Source organism: Callithrix jacchus, chromosome 1 (genome assembly GCF_049354715.1).
Source record: "Callithrix jacchus isolate 240 chromosome 1, calJac240_pri, whole genome shotgun sequence".
Classification (NCBI taxonomy): Eukaryota; Metazoa; Chordata; class Mammalia; order Primates; family Cebidae; genus Callithrix; species Callithrix jacchus.
Genome location: NC_133502.1, coordinates 14,089,166 through 14,114,720, shown reverse-complemented (window position 1 = coordinate 14,114,720; position 25,555 = coordinate 14,089,166). Strand labels below are relative to the sequence as shown.

General features: G+C 46.0%; 1 protein-coding gene across 16 annotated transcripts in view; it reads right to left on the bottom strand.

Moving 5' to 3' along the window:
- The window catches only part of FARP1 (FERM, ARH/RhoGEF and pleckstrin domain protein 1), a 321,357-nt gene that overhangs the window by 44,428 nt on the left and 251,374 nt on the right, over nucleotides 1-25,555 (bottom strand). For 9 of the 16 annotated variants that reach the window (XR_013534808.1, XR_013534800.1, XR_013534889.1 and 6 more), the window contains exons 7-13: nucleotides 25,176-25,290; nucleotides 24,221-24,368; nucleotides 21,391-21,486; nucleotides 19,431-19,594; nucleotides 18,685-18,753; nucleotides 15,540-15,615; nucleotides 13,484-13,733 (exon numbers count right to left, since the gene is read on the bottom strand). Coding sequence is in view for 12 of the 16 variants with exons in the window: in XM_035292925.3 (XP_035148816.1) it covers nucleotides 13,484-13,733; nucleotides 15,540-15,615; nucleotides 18,685-18,753; nucleotides 19,431-19,594; nucleotides 21,391-21,486; nucleotides 24,221-24,368; nucleotides 25,176-25,290 (918 nt within the window). In the remaining 4 variants the exon portion in view is untranslated. Of the gene's footprint in view, nucleotides 1-3,441; nucleotides 3,520-13,483; nucleotides 13,734-15,539; nucleotides 15,616-18,684; nucleotides 18,754-19,430; nucleotides 19,595-21,390; nucleotides 21,487-24,220; nucleotides 24,369-25,175; nucleotides 25,291-25,555 lie in introns of all 16 variants that reach the window. The other 7 variants (XR_013534712.1, XM_078370486.1, XM_078370446.1 and 4 more) reach the window with 1 other exon arrangement.

Below are 25,555 nucleotides of genomic sequence, written 5' to 3'. Positions count from 1 at the left end.
CGGTGCCAGCTTGGCCAGTCACCGGCACCACCACAGTGGAGGAGGAACCACTGTACCTGGAGAGTGACAAAGGCAGGTGTCCTGCCCACGGACCACCGGTCAGTGCAAGGATCCTTGGATGACAAGAGTAGAAAATGTGAGGAAAAGGCAGGTTTGGTAAGCTCACATTTAAAAAAGCCCTCTGCTTCTAAATCCTCACATTTATAATATACCTCATTAAAATGAAGTCTTGTGTTAGAAGAAGACCCCATCACCCGAAACACCACCAGACCCAGAAAACCCCGGAGAAAAAGGCCAGAAATTGCTTCACAAATGTCAATTTTATTGACACTAGTGCACAACTAAATACAATAATTGCAAAGGAATGGGAGCTGGTCAAACAGAGATGGTGACAACGAGTTAGAACTGTAGTCGCTTCAAGGTACTACACTATTCTTTTTAAAAAAAGAATCACAAAAAGAAAAAGGTTATCACTATAAATAGGAATTAGAAAAGAAATTCTGGCAGTCTGTCTAGAGGTTAAAACATCGCATGCATTTGTGAGTTGCTGTTGGAGAGTCTTTTTTTATTTGTTCACCATAATCTGGCAACATTCGGGGCTTACCTTTGGCTCTCACACTGTGCGTGAGATCAGGAGAGGCAGTTATAAGTGACCGCATGCTGGACCTTGCCTTTGCAGTGACGTGGAACAGAAAAAGCCTCATCATTGAAAGAGTTGGAGCCGAGAGTAAAAGGTAGTTAGAAGGCTAGCAGGAAGGGGAGCAGAGGCAAGGAAATAGCAACTAGCGGGCCCCAGACAGCATCGGCAACAGAGAGGAAATGAACTGCCACTAGGGGCAGGGTAGAAGTGGGGTGCACACACCCCAACACAGCCACCTCCACTCTCAGAGGCCAACAGCGACTGCCCTTGCTGCACTGCACCTTGGAACACTTATACTTAGGAGACAGAGCAGGCTGAAGCCATAAGGCAGTAGACTATGGTTCCAGGAGAGAGCCTGCCCGGCCAAGAAGGCGGGCCACGGTTCAGAGTTGGCTGGATTTTGAAGAATCCCCACTGGGCTACATAAGAGACAGGAATCAGAAAAGAGGGCTGAGTGGGGACTTCCGGGTCACCTGTGTACCTCAAGGTACAGCTCAGGATCAGCCCACAGGTTGCTGGGGGAAGGCTTGCTGCATGTCACTCACGTGGCCTAAACATGTCAATAACAACTACTTTCTACGTGCACTACGCAGACTCAGAATGACAAACTTAAGGTAGTCAATTGTCTTTTCCCAAGACGTGACTCCAGCTTTGCTTACAGGGCCTAAGAAAGAAAGGGTGATGGGCGTGTTTAAACAGCAAGACCAAGAAGCCAATAAATATCAAGCAGTCTGGTCTAGAAATCTGTCAGCAGTTTTAAGGAAGGGCAAGGTCTGAAACTCAAAGTTCAGTTTTGCTAATGTGAGCTGCATCTGTGAAGAGGCCCCTTCTCTCCTTGCAAGATAAATAATCCGAGGCCTTGAATATGTGTAGGTGACGTGGTCCAAACAAAGTATGTAAATCATTTACTTTTCAGCAATTAATGAAATATGCTGACAAGGGCAATTAGTAGAATTTGGCAGCTTGATGAGTAATTAAAATTCTCTTTTGACTTTGAGCCAGGGTGTGCGACAACAGTCTGTACAAACTTGTGTCCACACCGGCAGGTGTGAAGAGCTGTGTCTAAAAAAAAAGCCAGTGTCCAAGGTCACAGAATTATAAGAACTACGTAGAATGTTCACTGAAGTAGTCCATTTTACAAAAGAGCAAACAAACACGGTTCTGTTGTTAGGTAAAGGGAGCCCGGTGTGATTTATACGGGATTAGAAAGCTTGTTCACATCTTGCCGTCTGTCACCTGCTATGAAGGCACAGCCCCGGGCAGCGGGGAGAGGAAATTGTGACTGACATTCATTGCCACTCCACGAAATTATCAATGCCTTGGTATTTCTAGCACTTCTCCCTTTATGACAAATTAATGCAAAGTAATTTCTTTCATTAGGGAGCTCAAGGTAAATAATTTGGGGGGACCCTAAGAGGAAGCACCTGTTATTAAGGCAATAGGTGGAAAGAAGTTTAAAGAGATTAGAAAAAAGATCAGTCACATGCAGAAAGTCTGGAGGCTTCTCATGTTTTCAAACTTATCTTTCCTATTTTCTGAAATGACCCTGCGTTTTCTTAGGTATTCAGTTAGAGGTCAGGTTAGCAGCGCTCAAGTCCTTCACCTCTTCCTGGGGACTTCATGATCCTCCCGCCACCCCCGCCATTCATCTAGAAGAGGTCTGCATTTCTGCTGCCCCCTCAGACAGAAAATGCCCCCAGTCACACAGCTCTCAAGGGAGGCATTTCTACTAATTGCTGTATAAAATCCTTTTAAACGTACACATTCTCATGGCACGAACCATTATGGAACTTCAAATTAGCACTGCTCTATTTATGAATTTCAATTGATCACCCAGCCCAGAAGCTGCCTGCACTGTTCTATCTTCTTCCCTCTTGGCCGGTCTGGGGAAGCTGTGTTTGCAGCGTCTTGATCAGCGCTTCAGCAGAGCTGCTGAAAGGCATCGGGAGGAGACCTCATCATCAATGAGCCAAAGTCAGGACTTTCTTCCCGCTTTGGAATTGCATACGAGCTGCCTATTAACCGTGTACCTCCTCAGCCCGCATTCAAGCCTTAAACACACACTCACACGATTCTGGGAAAAGAAAAACCCCCAGAAAAACATTTCTAATGTATTTTTCAAGTAAAAAAATGGCATTTCTAGTACTTAACTCTATCTGTCCTGTTCTTTAAATTGGTCTCCAGTTTTTAACTATATTTTTTTCCTATAAAGGGGGAAACTAGAACAACTGACAAGGAAATAGTAATCCAAGATATGTTTATAAATAGCTAATATTTGAGAGAATACTCTTAAAACTGAGAATATCAATTGCATTCTCAATTTTTCTTTTCCAAAATTTTAAAGTGCAATTATAAAAAAGTATCTAATGCTTTTTCTTCAATATTCCCCCAAATAAAATTATTTATTTTGCAACCTTCTAGGTGCCCTTTATCTACCATAATTTGTCTTCTTTTATTCTGTTCTAAAAATATAGGAGATTTTGTCTCTATGTGCCCAGAATATGCTCAAAAGGCCCAAGCAGGAAATATATTAGAGATGTAGGTTTTCATCTATTTTCTTGAAAGGCTCTATTTAAATCTATAAGCTCTAAGAGAATACAATGAAGCCTCTAGAGATTATCCGATTTGAAAGCCAGTTATCATAGTAAAGCAGTATTATGCTGAATAACAGGTAGATTCCCAACAGACAGGACTCACTATCATCTTATCTAAGTTGGGCCCCACTCAGTAGAATATGCAAAGCTCTTGGTATTTTGCAGAAATTACAAAGTTCCACAAGAAAAACCAGGTTATAGGATTACCCATGTTAGCAGTGTGGTCCTCTTCTGGATACCTGAGGTTGCTGAGGGTAATGTATGCATGCTTCTTAGACCCAGTTCCTTTAAGAAAAGTTTCACACGCAGCTAAGCATCAACTTCACAGTTCATCATCAAGCAATTCAGAAAAGCAATAGCAATGCAACTTGCAGAAAAAGAATTGAAATGCACAAATGGAAAAATGAAAGGGCTACCTTGTTCTTATGAGGAAAAGATGGGAGAATCCTGCTTTGTTTGAACATGGTGGTGACAGCGGCAGCAGTGGTGGTGGTAGTGGTGATGGTGGTGGTGGTCCTGGCAGTGGTGATGGTGGTAATGGTGATGGTGGTCATGGTGATGATAGCAGTGGTGGTGATGGTGTGGTGATGGCAGTGGTGGTGATGGTGTGGTGATGGCAGTGGTGGTGATGGTGTGGTGGCGGTGGTGGTGATGTTATCGTGATCGTGATGGTGGTGGTGGTGATGGTGATGGTGGTGGCGGCGGCGGTGGTGGTGATGGTGGTGGTAGTGATGGCAGTGGTGATGGTATGGTGATGGTGATGGTGGTGGTGGTGATGATGGTGGTGGTGGCGGTGGTGGTGATGGTGTGGTGGTGGCGGTGGTGGTGATGGCAGTGGTGGTGATGGTATGGTGGTGGTGGTGGTGGCGGTGGTGGTGGCGGCGGTGGCGGTGGTCGCGGTGATGGTGGTGGTGGTGATGGTGTGGTGGTGGTGGTGGTGGTGATGGTGTGGTGATGGCGGTGGTGGTGATGGTGTGGTGGCGGTGGTGGTGGTGGTGGCGGCGGTGGCGGTGGTCGCGGTGATGGTGGTGATGTTATCGTGATGGTGGTGGTGGTGATGGTGATGGTGGCGGCGGCGGCGGTGGTGGTGATGGTGGTGATAGTGATGGCAGTGGTGATGGTGGTGGTGGTGATGGTGATGGTATGGTGATGGTGGTGGTGGTGGTGGTGGTGGTGATGATGGTGGTGGTGGCGGCGGTGGTGGTGGTGGTGATGGTCGCGGTGATGGTGGTGATGGCAGTGGTGATGGTGGTGGTGGTGGTGGTGGTGATGGTAGTAGTGATGGAGGCAGTGTTTGGGTGGGAACATGGTGCTTCATACCAATGAAAAATACCATCTTGTACTCAGGACAAAGCTTCAGCCATCAGTGGGAAAGAACAGTTACAATGGACAGTTTTTACAGCATGATACCTGTTAGGACAAGTAAAAGCCCCTTCAGTTTGGATTAACAAGAGATTAATACTGTGCATACACTGTGATATGAGTTTGGCCTTCCATGCTCAAAGAATCACCAAGCTCATTGTTGCTGGAGAAGCCAGTATTCTTCCCAGTGGTATGAGCCCATGCTTTAGACATGTACTGCATTCTTCCGCCATGGAGAGAAGATGAAACCAGACAGCATCTGTGAGAACCTACATGTCAGTTGCCCATCAAAATGAAAAACAGCTCACTAGCTATCAGAAGCCAACTGGGACCAAGTCAGGCGAGGCCTTCTCTACATTCCATCTACCTCCCCCTCAACAACACACACGTATATCTACATATCTACAAGGGAAATTCTCTGATAGATATGACATAGGTAAAGGTTTCTATCCCCATTTAAATAGATGTTTCTATTCACAACATAGAGGCAAATCCATGGGCTGGCTGGCTGGGCTCTCCATGTAAGCTACAGCACAGATGCGCTCTGTTTCAATGCGACCTCTCCTCTAGCTACAGCGATCCTGCTCACTTCCAAGGCCCCCTCCTCCCATGCACTGCCCAAAGTATAAAGTGCAGGCCTTGTGGGACAAGCAAAGTTCACCTCCTCTTTCCCCACTTTCGTGAAATATGGCATTACCCAGGATGACCACTTAGGATGCTTCCACATGAAAGCTTGCGGTTTGGGGAACAGGATCACTATATTCTAGAGGAAAGAGGTATTCCAAGTACAAATTGGTATTCAGCAGTGTTTAAAAAAAAAAAAAGACATCCGACAGTGCTCCAACAGTGCAGGAACAGAAGCTACACCATGCTTTGAGGGTAAAGACAGAACGCTGAAAACAAAGCCTTTTCCCCTAGACAGGTACATGCTGACAAAACACTGCATACAATGGAACAATGGAAAATGCTTTCCCAAACTGATTAAACAAATGACAAAAATGAGAATGAAGTCCCCAGCCTTTTCTATTTCAAATTAATTTGGTGTATCAGAAATTTTTTATAAAACATATTATCTACAGTATTAAATATACACACAGAGAAAACAGAAGGGAATCTGATTATTACTACAGGCCAAGCTGGTGAGGTTTGGTTAGTTAGGTTTTCAGAGCAACTATACGAGTAAGAAATGGGGTAATGGTAAGGGATTTATCCATCAGCCATTCTTGGTGCTTTTGGAGTGAGTAGCTAATGTGCATCTTTAATTACGGAAGACCTATCTTCAGTCTTTCTAGAAATCACTCCAGGGAAAGTGACAAATGCTTTATTTCCTACAAAGGAACTTTGAGGCCCAGAGAAAAAAGGAGTTGTTAGCTTGGTTTCGTGAGCCAGAAAATGTTGTCTATGAGTAATAACAGACTGGTCACCATGCCACTGCAGGCTCCTAAGTGACCCTTCTCTCATTCCCCACGTTAGAACCAGCTATCAATCCTGATTCTTAATAAAGCAGATTCACTCCCTCAAAGCCTGCACACCGCTACCACCTCCACATCTCACGCAAAAGTAGCCAATCACTGTTCGATGTTTTTCATTCCGCATGCACACATGGCTGCCCGGTGGTCCTCGCCCCCCGCTTTGCATCCTTTCCCAGGCTGCAGTGATTTCTAACTTCTCCTCGCTCCTCAACAATCTGCAATTGCTGCACCTGGCCCCACCAGCACACTCAAGTATCTTGCAGCGTGATTTTCCACGACCACATTAGCGGTGCTGGCCCTGCAGAGCTAACCCTTTAGACTGGCTTGCAACTACTCATGGAGATCAGATATCCTGTGGCAACAGTTGATTTTTAATCCTCCCTACTTTCAAACAGAAAGTCACTCCAAGACAAATCAGCGTAACCTGATATGGAGACCACATGAAGATGCAAACGCACTGCCTCCACTCCAAGTAATCCTCAAATGCCCGGGGCCCAGAAGATGCTGAAGGCTCCGTTTCCAGGCTACTGCCGAGTGGCCAACCCACACCAAAACCATCCTGAATAAATCAGTGTATTCAATGTTTAAAGCTTTCAGGGAAAGAAGATTTTCTAATTCTTCCCTAGCTTCCACCAAGATGTTTACTTTTGCTTGAGATTTCATCTTTTTTTTTTGGGTGATGTGCTGTTTATTTTATGAAGCAAGAACTTTTTTCAAAGCAAGACGTAGCCGAGCACAGTGGCTCACACCTGTAATCCCAGTACTTTGGGAGGCTGAGGTGGGCGGATCGTCTGAGGTTGGGAGCTCAGGACCAGCCTGACCAACACGAAGAAACCCCATCTCTACCAAAAAAAAAAAATTAGCCCGGTGTGTTGGCAGGTGTCTGTAATCCCAGCTACTCAGGAAGTTGAGGCAGGAAAATCGCTTGAACCTGGGAGGTGGAGGTTACGGTGAGCCAAGATCACGCCATTGCTCCAGCCTGAGCAAAAGGAGTGAACCTGTCTTTAAAAAAAAAAAAAAAAAAAAAAAGCTGGGGAGCAGTGGCTGACGCTGGTAGTCCCAGCACTTTGGGAGGCCGAGGTAGGCAGATCATGAGGTCAGGAGTTCAAGACCAGTCTGGCCAACATGGTGAAACCCAGTCTCTACTAAAACTACAAAAATTAGCTGGGCATGGTGGTGCATGCCTATAATCCCAGCTACTCAGGAGGCTGAGGCAGGAGAGCTGCTTGAACCAGGACCCAGGAAGCAGAGATCGCAGTGAGCCGAGATCGTGCCACTGCACTCCAGCCTGGCCTACAGAGCAAGACTCTGTCTCAAAACAAAACAAAAAAACACGAAAAGCAAGATGCTACCTCTCCCCCTTCCCAAACACATATATTGCACACTAATCAGCATTTACAACTTCTATTCATGGGGTAACGCTTAGAGATCTCTCTCGAGGTTACTCTAAGAAATGACAAAGCAGCCTTTTCGAGGATATATCCAAACAGGTGGCACCAGGCCACTTCTGATCTTTGACGCCTACAACTCTGGGCCAAATCATCATAGAGACTTATTTTTCTTTCTGTCATTATTTTTTAACAGAAAGAAAACTGCTATATTAAGTATCATGCTATTTTTAGCCTAAATGTCACAGCTTCATTTTAAATCCCAACAACTGTCTGAGGTATGCACATGTGTTCACTAGAGACCCCATTTCCCTGTATTAAGTTTCACTCAATTAAACGGAAACAGTTGTACTTTAAACTAATGAGAAGAAAACCCAGCACCAGTGAATTCTTTCATGTTGCCGAGTAAATGTCTTGGATCACTCGCTGCTCAGAGAATATCCTTCAGAGGTACCTTTCCCTCCATATGCTCTTACGGGTTGGGCTAACAGAGAGCCAATGTAAAACTCATCAGAGAGCTACCATTTTAAGTGGAAATGGTAGCAATGGATTATTTGAAAATAGTCACCTCTTTAAATTTATGCCTCAGGTTGCAATTTTTTGAATTTTTGTAATCAGACCTTGACGATGACTGTGCAGTAAGATATAAGGAACTCCCACATGCTGAGTGTTCCAATAATGGAACATGAGGCCTCAATGGCTATGGTTCAAAGAAACTTGCTCTATTTCTAGGATTGCCTGGAAAGACTCTTGCAGCTCAGTTTGTAAAATTTAGTAGCAACAGAATAGACTCATGCCATCAAACTAGAGAAAGGCCAGTCTAGCCCATGGCCATCAGAGGAGAAATGTTTCTATCCTATACAAGAAAAAGCCCAGAGAAAAACAGTGTTTCTGGGGAATGTAACTCTGAGAGCTCTTAAAATTCTAGCTAACCAGAATAAGGTCCCAGGCAAAGAGAAGGGGTCCAAATAGAAGCAAATAAAACCAGCGTAAACCTGACAGTTAAGGAAACCCGTATTTTTAAATTTAAGGCTGGGTCTGTCTGTAACCCAATTACTCACTAACAGCTATAGTTTCACCAAAGTCATTCGGTACTGAAATATGGAATAATGCTTTAAGTGGAAAAAGTGGACTGAAAGCATGTGAATACTGATGACAAGTATGAAAAAATATGTACATTCATGGCAGTTTAAACATTTAAAATGACAGATTAATATTTAAATTGTTTTTTCCTTTAGAAATTGCTTGACAACAAAATAAAATTTTTGTTTTTGGAACCAAATTCCAGGGTAATAACAAAAACTGGGTTCCTGATGCACATTCAGGGCAGACGGCATTTTGTGGGTCTGGTGGAAATTTTGAGCGGCTCGTGCTGCATTTCAGTTTTGCAGGCCTAGCTTTTTCAGCATTGTTTGGATTGCATCTTCAAAGAACTTCTTGAGAAGAATATCAGAATTACTTGCATTTTAAGCGCAAGCCATATGGCACAATTGAGGGAGATAAATCAGAAATTCCTAAATACGAAGCACACATGCAGGCAAGAATCTGGCCCGCAGACTTCCTCTAATTAAACGCCGGTCTAATAAAATATTGTCAATGGCATGCAGATGATTGTTAAGGGAGCTGAAGCCATTTACTTGGGGTTCTGGAACTCATTAAATGCGTTTCTTCATGCTAAAAGAATTTCTTGCGTTTTTATTTTACCCTTAACAAGCAACAGGGAAGGCAACCACAAAAGGGTCTAAAATTTACATATTTTGAAATAACATCCAACAACAGACATGAATGCAGGGAGGCCCTGGAATAGCCAAGAGTGGCTCTAAGATTTGTGTTTCTATAGGGCTTGTCTCCCACTCACAACCTTATGATAGCATGTCACAGAGCAGCCAGGGGGTGGCTAGTATCCGAACGCCTGGGTCCCCTGTTGAGTCAGGAGACCCCTACACTAGCTATTGTCCTAGAAGGATTGGTTGAGAGGTCTCAGGAAACCCTTCGGAAATCTGAATGCATTCAGAAGTCTAATATCTGCTCCCTATTCTCACACCCAACCCCACCCTCTGGCCTTCCTCCACTCTTGGTTCAACTTCATAAACACGCATGTCCTTCTTAAGCTAGAATGAAATCTGCAGGCTGGGGAAAGAAAGACCCGAGGACTGGAGAATGGCACAGGAGATGCTACTGGCTTTTCCTGATGGAGCTCTTCACAGTGACAGTGGGGAGACCCCATCGCCTCAGCAAATGTGCTCTACCAGGCTCAGAGAATGTATAACTGGAGTCTGGCCAATGTTACGGAACCTTTATTAGCATAGGGCAAGCTTCTCTTGAGGCAAGTAGTGACTACTCATAGCACATCAGGATGTAGGATAAACAGCCTTTAAACAAACTATAAGCACCGTTTATTACACCAGGATTGCTGCTTTTGTAAATACTGGCCAAGAAGCAGAAATTGAGTTGCTTGCCTGGTACAAAACCAATGAGGGGAAAAACTCTATGAGAAACTCTTAAAGGGAAATATCTTGTCAATACAGAACTGAGTATACTGCCATTGATCAACTGCTCTTGAAACACTTCAGATAAAAATCACTGCTGCAGGAAAAAGCAAAACGAAATGATGATCGGAGCGTGCTTTGTGCTTTGCTTTGGGTTGCTGACGTCTGACGACTCCTGCCATGTGCTGTGTAAGTTCCACCTAGTGCTCAATCACATTTCATTATCAGACTGCTGCATAATTCCAGGGAAAAACATTCATTTGAACAAACCACTTTCACAAGTAAATCACAGGATTCCACACTTGGTTCTGTTTAACGCACTTCACTCAACACTCATATAGCAAACTGACACTTTCTTTTTCTATGTCTGAATAGATTAAGCAAAAATGTGTTCTAACTGCAAAACCCTGACAATACAAAAAAGAGTAGTTCTTCCCACCTATTATGGCCTGTAACTGCCTAAGTAAAGTCTACTTGATCACTAGTCTCCACATCTGATTTTAGTTATTAATTCATATAAGACTCTCCAAAATTAAAATATTGAATCAAAAAGCTCTGATTGCACCAAGATATCACACAGACCAGAAAAGGGAAGTCTAGAGACCAGGTTACAGTTCCAGCTCTGTCATGCAGTAGCTGTTCCACTTAAGCAAAGTCACTTAACTTTTTCAGAACAAGAAAAGAAGCTTTGCCCAGAGGAACCTGAGGTCCCTTCCAGTTTAAAAACTCTACGATTCTGTTAAAGATATAAATTTAAAGCAAGACGTAAATAGACTACTTCAATGAACAACTCTTAAACTATCCAAGAATCAGTTTGATTCAATCAAATGATTAGGAAAACAAAACACGTCTGTATAAAAACAGATTAAGTGTTCAGACTGTAAAACCGACTTCTGGACGTTCATGCGGACAGATAATCGTGTGTGAATGCAGTGAGTTGGTACTTCTCCATTTTCCATGCTGCTGCCAAATTCTACTCGGTTTCCTAAGCATGCTCGGTTCTTCCCTTGTGATCAGGTCATGTGATAAGCCCAGTGAGGCCCTGGCATGGTGGTGTATCAGGGAGCTATGGTCGTTAGGACTCTTTTTAAATAATTTTGTAGTTACTTCTCTTTTAAAGTAATTTTGTAGTTACTTAAAATCTATAAAATTTTATTCTACAATTTATCTTTGTTGCTGCTGTTAAAAAAAAAGTACCCAAGGCTGAAAAGTACAAATCACAGGCATCAAGAAAAAAACAGTTCATCTGTGGTATTTTTCTTACTCTGCAAGCAAGCCGAAAATTTAGCTAGTACTTTTACTGTATTCCACTAGATTCTAGAAGGCCTGGGTGAGAAGTGACCCTGGCTGCCCCATTCAAACAGCTGTGAAGTTCAGGGAGCAATGAGAGCAAACTCTCTAGGGTCAGGGGCCAGGCATCACTAATTCTGAAAATATCTCAGGAAACTGCGATACGCAGCTAAGGCAGAGAAACCAGGCTCTTTAACCTAAAATGCAGGATTGCTGGGTGAAGGCAGTTGACACTGGTGGGCAAGATTTAAAAAGAAGTCAATCTCTCTCTACTTACACCTTCTTTTCTTCTGGCTCAGACAAACATCCAAGCATCACTGTTCCCAAGAGAGGATACTGTTCCTAAGAGTGTGAATGGTAGGACTGACTGTAAACCAGCCTACAGCAACGGTGCTGGACAGCAGTCCTCCACGCTGTCCACGATTCAAAGGCCGGCATTTAGTTTGCTGACCTGCTGGTGACAACGGTGCCTATTTCAAGGTGTTACTCTTCCCTGCACCCCCGCTCAGTATTTCAGTTTCAGCAGGAGATTCTGAGGGAGAACTGTATGTCTTAACACATAACAATATGATCCACCACGGCAAACCGAAACCAAACCAGAAACCCAGGTAGATGACAACTCATGAAAATTTGACAACTTTTCTAGTATTTCCTAAGAACCCGGGAAGCAGAAATAACCCCAAATTCTCCCATTAAAATACTCCCTATTCTTGACTAATGATTTCACCAACACAATCTTAACTAGCTATCGATTTCCACTTGGCCTTGAATAGTGTCAATTCCTCACTTCACGAGGCATGGAAAGAGCAGCCCTCCTCTTAAAGAAGGGGAGAATGGGAAACCGATCCCTTTCCTATAATCTCAAGGATGCTTCAGTTCAAACTCTCAACCAGGAGGGCGATCTGCATACATAATTGGACATACACAGAAAATTGCCATGTAAATATAACACACTATACACATGACTGGATTCATAATAAAGTGTTTTTTCCTAGCCTTCAACCAGCAAAATAAACAAGCTCCTAGGAACCTGCCATTAGGACTGATGTTTATCTTGTCCACCTTTTCTGGAAAGCAAGCCACTTGTGTGAAGTTTTGTTTTTCTTAACGATTTTAGAAGTCAGGCAGGTCCCTTCGAACATGTGCCTGCACAAAACCTCCCCTAACAAATGTAGACTACCAATGAATGAGTCACTAGAACAGACCATCTCCATGGAAACCCTGGTCTCATGACCCCAGGTTGCTCATGGTTCAAGACTTGCCTTCTCACCTCCTCACTCATCCTCCTCTGGTTCCTCACTCAAACGCAGGCCAGCCAAGGACCCCCCGCTTCTCAGCAAGGACGGGGAACACAGCACTGCAGGGTTACCGAACACGAGGGGGTGGCTCCCAAGGCTTAGCATCTCAGAGTCTGACTCACTGGACTCAGTGCCACTGCTGCTGGAGCCCTCAGTCACCTGCAGGGGTGCCAGCTGCCTCACCATTCCACGGGCACACATTGACTGTGTGGTGGGGACCTTGGAGGCTGCACCCATGGGAGGGGTGCCATTAGCCAGCCTTCCACCCTCGGGAGCAGCTGCGCCGGCCTGCCCTCCCTTCCCACGACCACCAAGCCCATCTATGGCCTCCGGGGTAAACGCTACCTGGCTAAGGATGAGCGGATCTGTCTCTGACTTATTATGCCTACCGGGAAGATTCTGCACGTAAGCTCTTGGCAGGGTAGGGGAACAGTGTTCATGACGAGGACCCTGTCCAGGGAGAGTGTCTTCCCCCATACTCCTCTCCCTACGGTCATGCCCATTTTCAGAAACATAGCCTTGAGACCCAGTTCTGTCCCAACTCATATTTGGACTTGAACTTCTGCTGCTAGGAGACAATGGGGTGGCCAGGGGGCTGTGACTGGCCGAGCCCTTGAACATTTCATCTATGAGAGAGCTGTGCCTTGGGAGTCTAGGGCTCCCGCTCATATCAAAGGTAATGTCTGCTGAATCGTCATCAAGGAATTCTCTGGAAGGAGGCCGGGAGGACTTTGCAGAGTGTGGGGAAGCCCTACGCCTAGCCTCTCCTCGCCCCTCGTCCCTGGACAGCAGATAGACACCGCTGGTCAGATCACCCTCATCATTGTCATTTGTTTGGGACCGGGACCGGGACGCTCGTTCTCTAAGCAGGTCATATTCGCTATCTACATCACTGCAGTCAATGAAAGGAATGGAAGTACTGCTGCCTCTAGCAGCCCGGGATGCTGGACCTGTGCTTGGCAGCGGGGGCTGAGGTTTACTCTGCTGGGTCCTATCCTTAACGACCTCCTCCTCTTCCTCCGTGGGCGCCGAGGCGGCTCTGTCCGCCGGCTTGTTACCCGCGGGGCTTCTCCTCGGTGTGGGGCTTGGGTGCAGCCCTGGCTCCCCGGGGGGAAGCTTCGGCTCCTTTCCCAGCTGGCAGCTCTGGGCCCCTGGAGACTCGGCCCCTTCTCCAAACGTCAGGCTGGCGCTCTGCTGAGACTGGTGAGGTGGGGAAAAGGGGTGGGAGACAGAGAAGAGGGAGACTGTTACAGAGGGAGGCTGAACACAGAAGGGGAGAGCCAGGGTCTCCTGGGACAACACCCCAGGCCTCTGCAGCAGGTGGAGGCCCCGAAGCGCTCTGACCTAGCAGCCATCACGGAAGCACATCTGGGCATGATCCAGAAGGTTCCTTCAGGGCATGGTGGCTGACAGCACTGTTCCCTGCAGCACAAGTCAGGCCCGGTCTCTGCTTTCCAGGACCCCACTAACTCAAGCTGGGATTTGCTTTTCTTTTTTCTTTTTATTTTTTTTGAGACAGAGTCTCACTCTGTCGCCAGGTGCCAGGCTGGAGTGCAGTGGTGTGATCTTGGCTCACTGTAACCTCCACCTCCCAGGTTCAAGCGATTCTCTGGCCTCAGCCTCCCAAGTAGCTGGGATTACAAGCACATGCCACGACACCCAGCTATTTTTTGTATTCTTAGTAGAGATGGGGTTTCTCCACGTTGGTCAGGCTGGTCTCAAACTCCTGACCTTGTGATCTGCCACCCTGGCCTCCCAAAGTGCTGGGATTATAGGTGTGAGCCATCGTGCCCAGCCTCTATTCTTTTTTTTTTTTTTGGAGGGAGAGATAGTGTCTTACTCTGTCATCTAGGCTACAATTCAGTGGCATAATCACAGCTCACAGCAGCCAGGACCTCCTAGGCTCAAGTGAGCTTCCCACATAGCTGGGACCACAGTTCTGCATCACCATGCCCAGCTAATGTTTTAAAAATTTTTTGTAGAGATGGCATCTCCCTGTGTTATCCAGGCTGGTCTTGAACTCTTGGTATCAAGTGATCCTCCTACCTCAGCTTGCCAAGCAGCTGGGACCACAGGCATGTGCCACCAAACCTGGTTAACTTAAAAAATTTTTTTAGAGATGGGGTCTCCCTACATTGCCCAAGCTGGTCTTAAACTTCTGGGGTCAAGTGATCCTCCCACCTTGGCCTCCCAAAGTGCTGGGATTACAGGTGTCAGCCACCACGCCACTCATGTTGAGCTTGTAAAGCTTCTATGGAACAAGACGGTCCTTCCAGCCCACAGGGGGTCTCCAGGGAAGGGTGGGCAGGCACATCAGGGACCCCTGAAGGCAAGCTGACACAGTCATCAGAAAAACTACAAGGGACGTGTTTGCTTGTACTTCTCAGGCAGCCTAATGGGGAAAGGAGTTTTTTTTGGATTCACACGATGAAACCTCCTTCATCTTTTCCCCCAAGTTTCTTTATCTTTTGGAGAAAGCCCTGAAAACTTACCCAGAGGCCAACTCCAGGGAAAATGAGCTTTTGCCACCCTCAGAACAAGAGTGATAATGTTACTTACTGCCAATTGTGGTCACTGCCTGGTAATACAAGCTCTGGGAACTCTCTGGCCAATTCCGTGCCAGCAAAGGCTTCTGGCCTTGGCACCAGACAGGAGCTACACCTACTGGTTACAAAGCAAGTCCCCATCTCTTCCCAAGTGGACCCATTTAGCTGGAGAGCCAGTCTCAGCTCTACCCACCGCAGGGATGGTTCCACCGCTGAACAGAGTTCTCAGCAGCTTAGAGCGCAGCATGGGAGATCAGAAGGCAGTGGAAAACACAACATACTCCAGAGCCTCTGAGCCCAGGCTGTGTCTGGTCAAAGCCCAGGCCCACAATCAGATTCTCATCTGCTAAAAACCCCAACAGAAGGGACAGAGAACCACAAAGCCCACTGTGAAGCCCAGGGCTCCTTGGAGGAAGTGTAGGGAAAAGCAGAGTTATCACAGGACAGCGCCATCACTGACCTGGTCCGGTGCTTCTGAACTCAGCTCTGTAGGCTGTGAAGCAAGGCTCCGGATAGAATGAATCTTGCTGTGCTTCCTGGGAAAAATCACACAAGATCGTTAAAGTTAGGTGAGGTTTTCCTTTGTTTCTTTTTTCTTGGTTTTAAATGAAACAAAGGCCCTTCTGTTGGAAGCATTAGCACCTTCCTCGATAATGATGGTACCCAGAACCGCTTTTTCAAACGCTACTTGGAAACAGATACAGGGTCATCCTTTGATAGCACTTGTATGGTTCAAGGGTTATTTAAATCTTGGAGAAGTTCTCAGAAGCCCTTGTTGTAGTTCTCATGGTGCAGCTGGTGAAGAAACATTTAGTAACGAAGCAGAACCTTTCTAGTTCAGGGTAAAGTCACAGAGGAGGGAGGACTTAGCTGGGCCCTCCCATGCTCTGAATGCAAGCTATAGTCTGACAATATGAAATCAATTCATGTACCTTAGGTAATTATTTTCTAGATCAGTTTCATCATAGAGGCAATTAACATGCATCAGCTCACTCTATCAAAGTGGTAAGTTCAGAGGCAAAGGCATGGGCTCAACAGTAGAAGAAACTGACTTTACCAGCATCTTGACACGTGTCTTTCATCTCTTCCCTTCTCAGTCTGCCTATTCCTCTTTTCCCTATCAATCAGGCACTGACATTTTCAGGTCCTGAAATGTGTGTGACTGTATAAATATAGATTATATTCCCAGGCATATCCAGCTCTTCTTCAAAATACTCCAGGCTAGCACAGAAAAGCTCTGGAGATCCACATTGTGAATCAGAGAGAGAACTGGGCTACTTCTTACATGGTCTTCAAATACTAACCATTGACTGCCCAAGGAAATTACGGGATTCATCTCCAGACATGCCTGCAAAAAAACCTCCTGAACATGACAGTTTTGGAGACAGGGCATGGGAAACCACCACAGATTTGCAGTAGAAGGAAGATGCAAGGATGGCCACAGAAGCAGGTTTATTTCAGCAAAATCAAAACGCAACTCTGAAATGTCTCTGGATTTCTCCCAATACGGGATCAGAGAAATACAGTGCAGTATCTTTATACTACCGGATGGCCCTTAAAACAGATCTCAAAAAACAGGCAGTGCTAAAAAAGCAAGATGCAGCATTATATACAGTACGAGAGTACTCATATGAATGAAAAGCACACACTCAGAGCAGTTCCTTTTTTTTTTTTGAGATAGGATCTCATTCTGTGGCCCAGGGTCTTGGCTCACTGCAACCTCAACCTCCCAGGCTCAAGCAATTGTCCCACCTCAGCCCCCCAAATAGCTGGGACCACAGGCGTACGCCACCACATCCAGGCAATTTTTTTTTTTTTTTTTTTTGGAGAGACGAGGTTTTGCCATGTTACCCAGGCGAAAAGTGACCCACCCACTTCCGCATCCCAAAGTCTTGGGATTACAGGCCTGTGCCATCACGCCCAGCCTCCAGAGCAATTCTGCAGACTCTTTTGGGATGCAGTAACACGTATACAGAAAGGCGCCTAACTTTGGCAGCTGCCTCTGGGGAGAGGAGAAGGGAAATGACCAGAGCTGGTGTTTCCAGGGGGTTCTGGCCATGTCTGTAACGAGAGCTGCAGATAAAAGAAGAAAAAACAAGCCCAGAAACAAGCGTGTCCAACTGCTGCTGGCTGTTAATTCTAAGTAGCAGGAATTTGGGTGTTTACTGACTTCTCTGTACTTGAATTTTGAAACATACAAAAACGAAAAAAGAAAAAAGACTTTTAAAAACCCTACATGCACTAAGTAGTGCCTGAGGCCCCATCCTTGGCTCCTTCACCCCGCTCGGGTTCTGCTGCTCTGCCCTAGAGCCCTGGGTTTGGGAGCTGGCCGGCCAGAAGCCGCTTAGCAGCGATGAGACCTGGGCTACTTATTTAGCCTGTTGGGACTCAGTGTCTCCATCTTTATAAAGGGAATAAAAGAACACGGACCTCACAGAGTTGGGGTGAATCAATGAGGTCACACAGGTCCAGTGCTTGGAACAGCCTGGCACACACTAAGAGTTGTTGGATAACATCAACATTGTTAATCAATCCTGTTTCTGGCTGGGCATGGTGGCTCTTGCCTATGATCCTGGCACTTTGGGAGGCCAAGGCGGGAAGACGGCTCAAGCCCAGGAGTTCGAGACCAGCCCTGCCATATAGGGAGACCCCATTTCTACCAAAAACTAGCTGGGAGTGCTGGTGGGTGCCTGTGGTTCCAGCTACTTGGGAGGCTGAAGTGGGAGGATCGACTGAGTCCTAGAGGCTGAGGCTGCAGTGGGCTGTGATTACACCACTGCACTCTAGCCTGGGCGACAGAGCAAGACCCTGCATGAGAAAAAAAAATCCTGTTTCCGTTCCAGATTTACTTTATTTAATTAAAAAGTTCAATAAAAAGCAGGAGTAGCAATTCTCACACTTAATAAAATAGATCTCAAAGCTACAAGGATGCAAGGGTAAAAGGATTAATGTAACAATAAGAGATCTTAACACCCAGATACATAAGACCCATAATGAGACTCAGATTCAACGAGACAAAAAATTGATAACGATATCCAGGACTTGAACTCAGAGCCAGAACAAATAAACACAATAGAGGTCTCCATTTTAAACACATAAAATATGCATTAACCACTTTAAACATCCAAAATATTGATCGGCCATTATTGAAACCCATTTTAGGAATGAAGTAATATTCCTTTTTCCCTCTTTTTCTTTTTTTCCCCTTCTTTTTCTCTCTAAAAAAAAAAAAAAATTAAAAAGTTCATAGACATACTTTCAGTACAAATCCCGTAATATCAAAGGACTCAGCAGTGAGCTCGTTTTCAAGATGCTTCATCCCCCGAGATGTCCCGGGCCCTTCTCTCCTTCCCGTTACTAACGTACTCTCCACTTCCCCTGGTCCTCTCTATTCTCTTCTCATCTCACTCTTGAGGGTGTGCCCCTGGACCCTAAAATCTTTTTCTCGAACACTGGACTTGCTGAGGGTGACTGTGAGACTGTCACTTCACAACTCAAGAGTCATCAGGTCTGAGGTCTGTGTGAAGAAACATTTAGCAGCCACAGGCTGTTAACTGGCGAGTCTGAGCTGCTCAGACTGGAAGCAGCGTCGAAGCCTCTCTTACCTTTCAAACTGCACCTTCTTATGTCCTCCTTCTTTAACATAGTCGAGAACCTGCTTCTGAGTCCGACCACTGAAACAGAGACCAGGACAGGAAAGGGGAGAAACACCAAGGCATTCTCATTGAAACACAGATGACACTTCAGTGGCTGCCCTTCCCCTCCTCCCCTAGCTGGGAGAGACGAAGGTTTCCTCAGCCAGGACTAAAAGCAATCCTAACAGACATTGTATTTTTGGGTTCATTCAGTCTCAATATTTTCCTTGAATATACAGAAAAAATGTTCAATTAAGCCCACTTGATAACTGTGTTTGGTTACTAAGCAACCATCAGAGCCTGTACCTTTCACGAAGGCTGGGGTCACTGGGCTCAGCGCCTACAACAGTATTTGACGCATGGCAGACGCTCAACAATTTGTGGAAAATGAATGAAAAAGTTAACCAATGACGTGCAAGTCCACATATCATTCGATGAAGCAACACCAAATGTTGACCAGACACCCATACCTCTACAAAGAGAGGAAATCCTTTCTGAGTTAGCGACTCCCGCTAGGAGTTTACCATGACAGTGGCTTTGCCTAGTGCCTCTCTGATGTTCAAACAGAGCCCGCTGGGATTACGATGCAAGCCCCCTGCCCCGGCTGCTCAGCTACAGCTCCCGGAAGCTGAGAGTTCACCTCCCCTCCCTGCTGTGTGCCACAGCGGAGGAAAAATGTGCCCCCAGCAAACAGAGGTGCAAGTGGGCAACCTCACCTGAACCGAAATGATGACCCCCGGCTAAAGAGAACAGGCTTGGGCTTTGGTTTGGGCTCTTCAAAAAGCCTGAAGAAGGCATGATGTTCAACGCAGATTTTCCAGAAGGACTTGCAGAAATCCCGACTGGCCATCAGGAATTCCAAGGTATCCTGGTACGCGCTCTAAAAAGGGCAAATACAGCATTGTTTTTTTCCCATTACCCACAGATACACCATTGAAATAGGAGAAAAGGGGCAGAAGATAGACTTGCCCGATAAAACAAAAAAGTTTGTATTGTGTATTTTATGAAAGGATGACCATAAATGCAAATTTAGTAAACTATAGTTGTTGTTTTTTTTTTTTTGAGACAGTCTCACTCTGTCACCCAGGCTAGAGAGCAGTGGTGCAATCTTGGCTCACTGCAACCTCCACCTCCCAAGTTCAAGCGATTCTCCTGCCTCAGCATCAGGAGTAGCTGAGACTACAGGCACATGCCACCAGGCCTGGCTAATTTTTATTTTTAGTAGTGACGGGGTTTCACCATGTTGGCCAGGCTGGTCTCTATCTCCTGATCTCAGGTGATCCTCCCACCTCGGCCTCCCACAGTGCTAGGATTACAGATGTAATCCACCATGCCTGGCCAACTACAGTTATTCTTAAGGACACAATGCAGTCCCTATTCCATCATTTTCCTCCCCACAGAATCTCTTAGACGAGTAACAGTAACAGCCGCGCAGCTTCAGCGGAAGTGACACCATTTTTTGACAGAATTCATACACAAATGATGTTTACTTGGCTTACATTTCCTTGAAAAACAAAGCCCAAATACTGAACCTCCCTTTCTGCCTCCTTAAAACAACTGAAACACAACGTTCCTACTCTTCCTCACACTGTGTGTCAACAGTGACTTCCGGCGTTTCTCTGTAAAGGAGCCCACAGCTCTAGGCAACTGGGAACTACACAGGACGTCAACACTTTTTGTTTCTGGAGCACCAAAATGTCACTCCCGGCTGAAAAAAATCATGTCCTTTGACTGTGGTAAGGGGATATGGAAATCTTCTACCCCCATTCTGAATGCTTCCAAGTGAAGCGGCCATATTATAGGAACAAAAGTCACTACCGTCAGCATTCCCAGCAGTTCCAACTCTTTTGGGGTATCTCACAGTTTTGGGTGGATCCAACTGACAAGGAAGCTGTGCTGCAGTTCTTCATTGATAAGGCAGCTTTCTGGAACTCCGGAAAATTTGTCCGTAGAAAACCATTTAAAATGGGGATATGCTTCCCAGGTCAGGCCATGAGAGCTTACTGAACCCAGGTTGCAGCTAGACTCTAAGCCTAGATCGCAGCTTCTCATCTTCTTTCCCGGGGAAAAAGAACTCTACGTGCTAGCTGGGGACACATGCCCAGGACACCTCACCCACCTCCTCCGTCGCCATTTCCAGCAGACAAAGATGCTGCTGTTCCTCCCTTGCCGCCCCAGTCCTGGCATGGACCACAGCGTTAGGAAGTTTATGGGAACTAAGTGGGGAAAGGAACCTAATCAGCCCATGAAAATGAGCTCTATTGAAGGCTTAGGGCCCCTGGCAGAGCTTGGGGAGTTAGTCTATGCCTGGGGTAGGGTGGGTGCCTGAACGGGGTCTGCAGCTGTAGACTGGGGCTGGATGCCCAGTGACAGCACAGCTCAGGTTGCTTGTCAGGAGGGGCTGCCTGGATCTGTACAGGGAAATGACCCTCTCCCCAGGGATACATTCATGCAGTTCCTTTATGCTCTCTGTTTACCAAGGATGACAGCCATGGCGTTACCGACCATTTGGATACATGTGTCCTAGAGATGCTTGGTTTTCACGTGGACAAAAGCACCTGGGTAGCACTGGCCACAAGTTCAGCGGAAGCCCTGCCAAGCACAGTCCTCCCCCCGTTGCAGGACACAAGCCATCCGATGTCTCAGCAGGTCCCCTCTCCCGCTGGGACCACTTACATTGGCATCTGGCCGGAGCTTGATGAGAAAGCGTTTTCTCTTGAAGCTCAGCTTCCGCACCTTGGCCCAGTTGAAGGCATTGATCTTAGTGAAACCCTAAAAACAAAGACAGTAGCAGTAAGCCAGGAAATGCATAACAAGCAGCCTGGGAGTCGGTGTGCTTTGCTTGCAGGAGCTAAAGCAGAGGATTGGCAGGTGACTGCTCAGGAGAGATGGCTTCTGCAGAGAATTCACAGGATCTGTGGCTATCAGATGGTCCCTCTTCCTGCAGCATTTCTCACTGATTATAGGATATCGGCATTCAAACTAAGTCTGCCTCCAGGGAGAGAAGAAACTAGCCAAGGTGATGATGAAAAGAAAGATAAATAGCAATAAAACCCATGACAACCCTACAGTCATTAGCTGCCAGGACTTACGAAGGGCTAAGTACCATCCCGAAGGCTTTATACACCGTATCTTAACAACCCTTAGATGATAAAACCCAGCAAGATGGATTTACTAGCTTCACTTTATAGACATGGAAACTGCAACATGGATATATTTTAATTTGCCCCAAATCACACAGTTAATGTGGCAGAAAGAGACTTCCAAGCGCATGTTGTACTGGCAGCTATGGTGCATTCAGCAGGTTTGCAATCAACTCCCTGCTTCGACTATCCTGGTCTAGCTCCTGGGCCCATCAAGCTTCCAACAGCACCAGCAAAATGATGAGAGGCCAGGCCCGCCCTGAGTCTTCAAGACCAGCGCAGTCTCTGGGCGGGGCTCACACGTCCTCATTGCCTTTAGCAGCCAGGTGGAGAAATAGCGGGCAGCTGCCAGACACCAACTCCCGTCTGCCCAGCCTCAGCTGAAATCAGAATTCCTATGTAGCCCACCGGAACCCCAGGCCCATTCATTCAACATGGCAAGAATGAAACAATCGGGCACCGGCAAGAAGACGGATTCCGAGACACAGGCTTTGCACGTGATGGCATTGCCCAGGTATTCCCCATCCTTAGGGACTGTGTCAAACACAATCCAAGCACATGAATTCAATTGAGAGACCTCTTTTCCTTCTCAATACTTTTTAGAAATGGTTCAGGGTTATGATTTGAAATTTAAGGATAGTACTGAAAACTCCACTTGGCTTTATTGTTGTATTTTTTTTTTTTTTTTTTTGAGACGGTGTTTCGCTTTTGTTACCCAGGCTGGAGTGCAGTGACGTGATCTTGGCCCACTGCAATCTCTGCTTCCTGGGTTCAAGCGATTCTCCTGCTTCAACCTCCCAAGCAGCTGGGATTACAGGCACCCACCACCACGCCTGGTTAATTTTTGTACTTTTAGTAGAGATGGGGTCTCACCATGTTGGCCAGGCTGGTCTCAAACTCCTGACCTCAGGTGATCTGCCTGCCTCCGCCTCCCAAAGTGCTGGGACTACAGGCGTGAGCCACCGTGCCTGACCTATTGTTTTCTTATCAGGTACTCAGAGGCTATGCATGCAGGTCAAAAACTGTCAAGAAAAAACCTGCCTTGAATACCACACTGCTCTCACAACGTCACTCCCTACTACCTGGTAGGAAGCCCAATTTAACTCTTCTTGGGATGTGATTCTATAATAATTATGTTATCATAAACTTCCAATGCATGAACAGAAAATCCCTGGAACGCTTTTGATAAAAGATGAGGGGGAAATAGAAGCAAACTTGGAAGAGCTCAAAAAAAAGGGTATTAGTTCCTGAACATATTTACAACTTCCTAACTGGGTGAAATCTGATCCTATTTATGAGAAAGGCAAGTGCTTTCTCTATCTTCATTTGAAACTAAAGCACAGGTTACCTGCTTGTGTTGAAAAGGAATGTGCTGAGCAGCCTTTTGGGGTGGTAAATATGTTCATTATCTTGGTTACATTGGTAATTAAAAACCTATCAAACTGCACACTTCAAATGTGTGTACTTTCTTATATGTAAACAATACTTCAATAAGCCTATTAAGAAGCATTGATCAATGAAACACCAATAGCAGAATGATCAATAGAACACACACATTTTAGAGTGCAGAGAATCGCTATGTCCTTAAGTAGAATACAAGTAAGAATTCAAGTGCAGTATGTGTTTTGCTACAAAACTGCAACAATGTGGCTTTTTTTTTTTTTTGAGATGGAGTCTCACTCCATCGTCCAGGCTGGAGTACAGTGAGGCGATCTCACCTCACTGCAACCTTTGCCTCCTGGGTTCAAACGATTCTCCTGCCTCAGCCTCCCATGTAGCTGGGATTACAGGCACATCCCACCATACCTGGCTAATTTTTTGTGTTTTTAGCAGAGACAGGGTCTTACCGTGTTAGCCAGGATGAACGATGTGGCTTTTATGAATTTATAAAATTGCTGTATCTCCAAAGCATGCCTCACAATCTTTAAGTATATCTGAAGTCCCAACCAAATAAGCTGGCTCAACCCAAACTGAGTTAAAAAAAGAAAAAAGACCACATTACAGCAAAATATCATCTGTAAGTGTGAAAAAGGTATTTATTCGTGGACCCAAAATCTTGATTCTGTTACACTGTGTTCTGTGCGCAGGTCCACTGAGAGCTACATGTTTCTGTGATGTTACAAAGTCAATCAAACCAAACAAATCTGCAACATGGATTCCCCAACAGGACAAAGGTCAGTGAAACAGAATCTGGGAGCCGAGGGCTTGGGAACCAGAAAGCCTGAGATGAGCTTCGTTTTTCTTCGTTCAGTGAGAAATAACTATCAGAGGTCTTTGGCCCACTGAAAATGAATTGGAGCTGAAGGGCCAGCTCCTTTCTCCCCATCACCAAGGGAACTGAGCTGGGCTCTCAAGGCTCTCACCTGAAACACTAGAATTCCCGTGTTGGCAACGGCCAGATTGATCTTCGTGCCTTCCCTGTCCTTGGCCGGGTGCAACCGGATTCCATACATCTCCAGCCGACGGGCAATCTCGAGGAGCTGGAAATCTGATTCTGCTGGTGTCTGTCCACTGACAAAACAAAAATTAAAGAGGAAGGCCAGGAGATTCGAATTCCCTGTTTCTATTAATATGAGATTAAGAAGCTTCTCTTGGGAAATAAAAAGGCATTTCATCACAAACACTGGGGCTACTCGATCAGATGACACCCAACCTCCCCCCATTGACTGTCACCCAAAGTCTACCAGCGAGGACAAAAGCTCCATTGCTCATGGGACACAAAACCCCAAAAGTCTCCAAACTTGGCCAGTTTTTTTTTGAATCTCAAAGAGTTTCCCTTAAGGTCATACAGAAGCAAAACACCACTGTGTTAAAACAAGTTTTCAGTTGCTTCCAATAACCTAAACCTGCAAACAAAGTTCAAGACAACATTTTTCACACACTGTCAGGCTCCAGTGCTTCTGTAAAGCAACAACCAAAGGCACTGTGAGTCCTCTGAAAACATTTTACAGATCCACACAAAAACAAAAATGCAGAGGCCACGAATGTTCTGGATTTTCACGATACTCTGACCTCGTCCCTAGTTCACCAGGTCCCTTTCCCAGCTTCCCATCAGGATGATAACTGGAAGGTCCTTGGTGCTGTCGCTCTTGTTCCAAAGCAGGGGCAGCCTGAAGTTCCAGGCTTTTGCGGGTGACCTGCGCTTCTGAGCAGCCAGGATGGGTCACCGCATCCCAGTAGGTATCTGTGATCTTTCCTCACCCTCTGTGTTTTCTCCACAGTAGTTGGTGTGGGGAGTAGAGGGGAGGCACACCCGTGTAGGTTGGGAGGCAGAGAGAACTGGCTCGGAGGGCACGTGGAGCCAAGCGTGAGACTTACATGTGGTTATGGTGAAATTCCACAATTTTGTCCTCTAGGGCGTCCTGCTGAGGTACGTATTTATTTTTTGCTAAGTGCTCTCTGTCCAAGGTTTCATCAAAATCTCCAATCTCAGCTAAAAAGAAACAGAGGAAGAAAAATAGGTCACATAGGATGAAGACTTCCCAGCTTGTCAGTATTCCCCAGCTAGCCACACAGAAGCTGGCAGACTACAGAAGGTAAGCGCCGCTGGTGGGGGACGTTGGGAGGGCTAGACCTCAGAGGTGGGATACGAGGATGTTTTTATCAACTGTGTTGATGTTAAGAAGACGGTTTCTACTCCTCCTCAACCCTAACAGTGAGAAAGAAGCTTCAAGGTCAGGCGCAGTGCCTCACGCCTG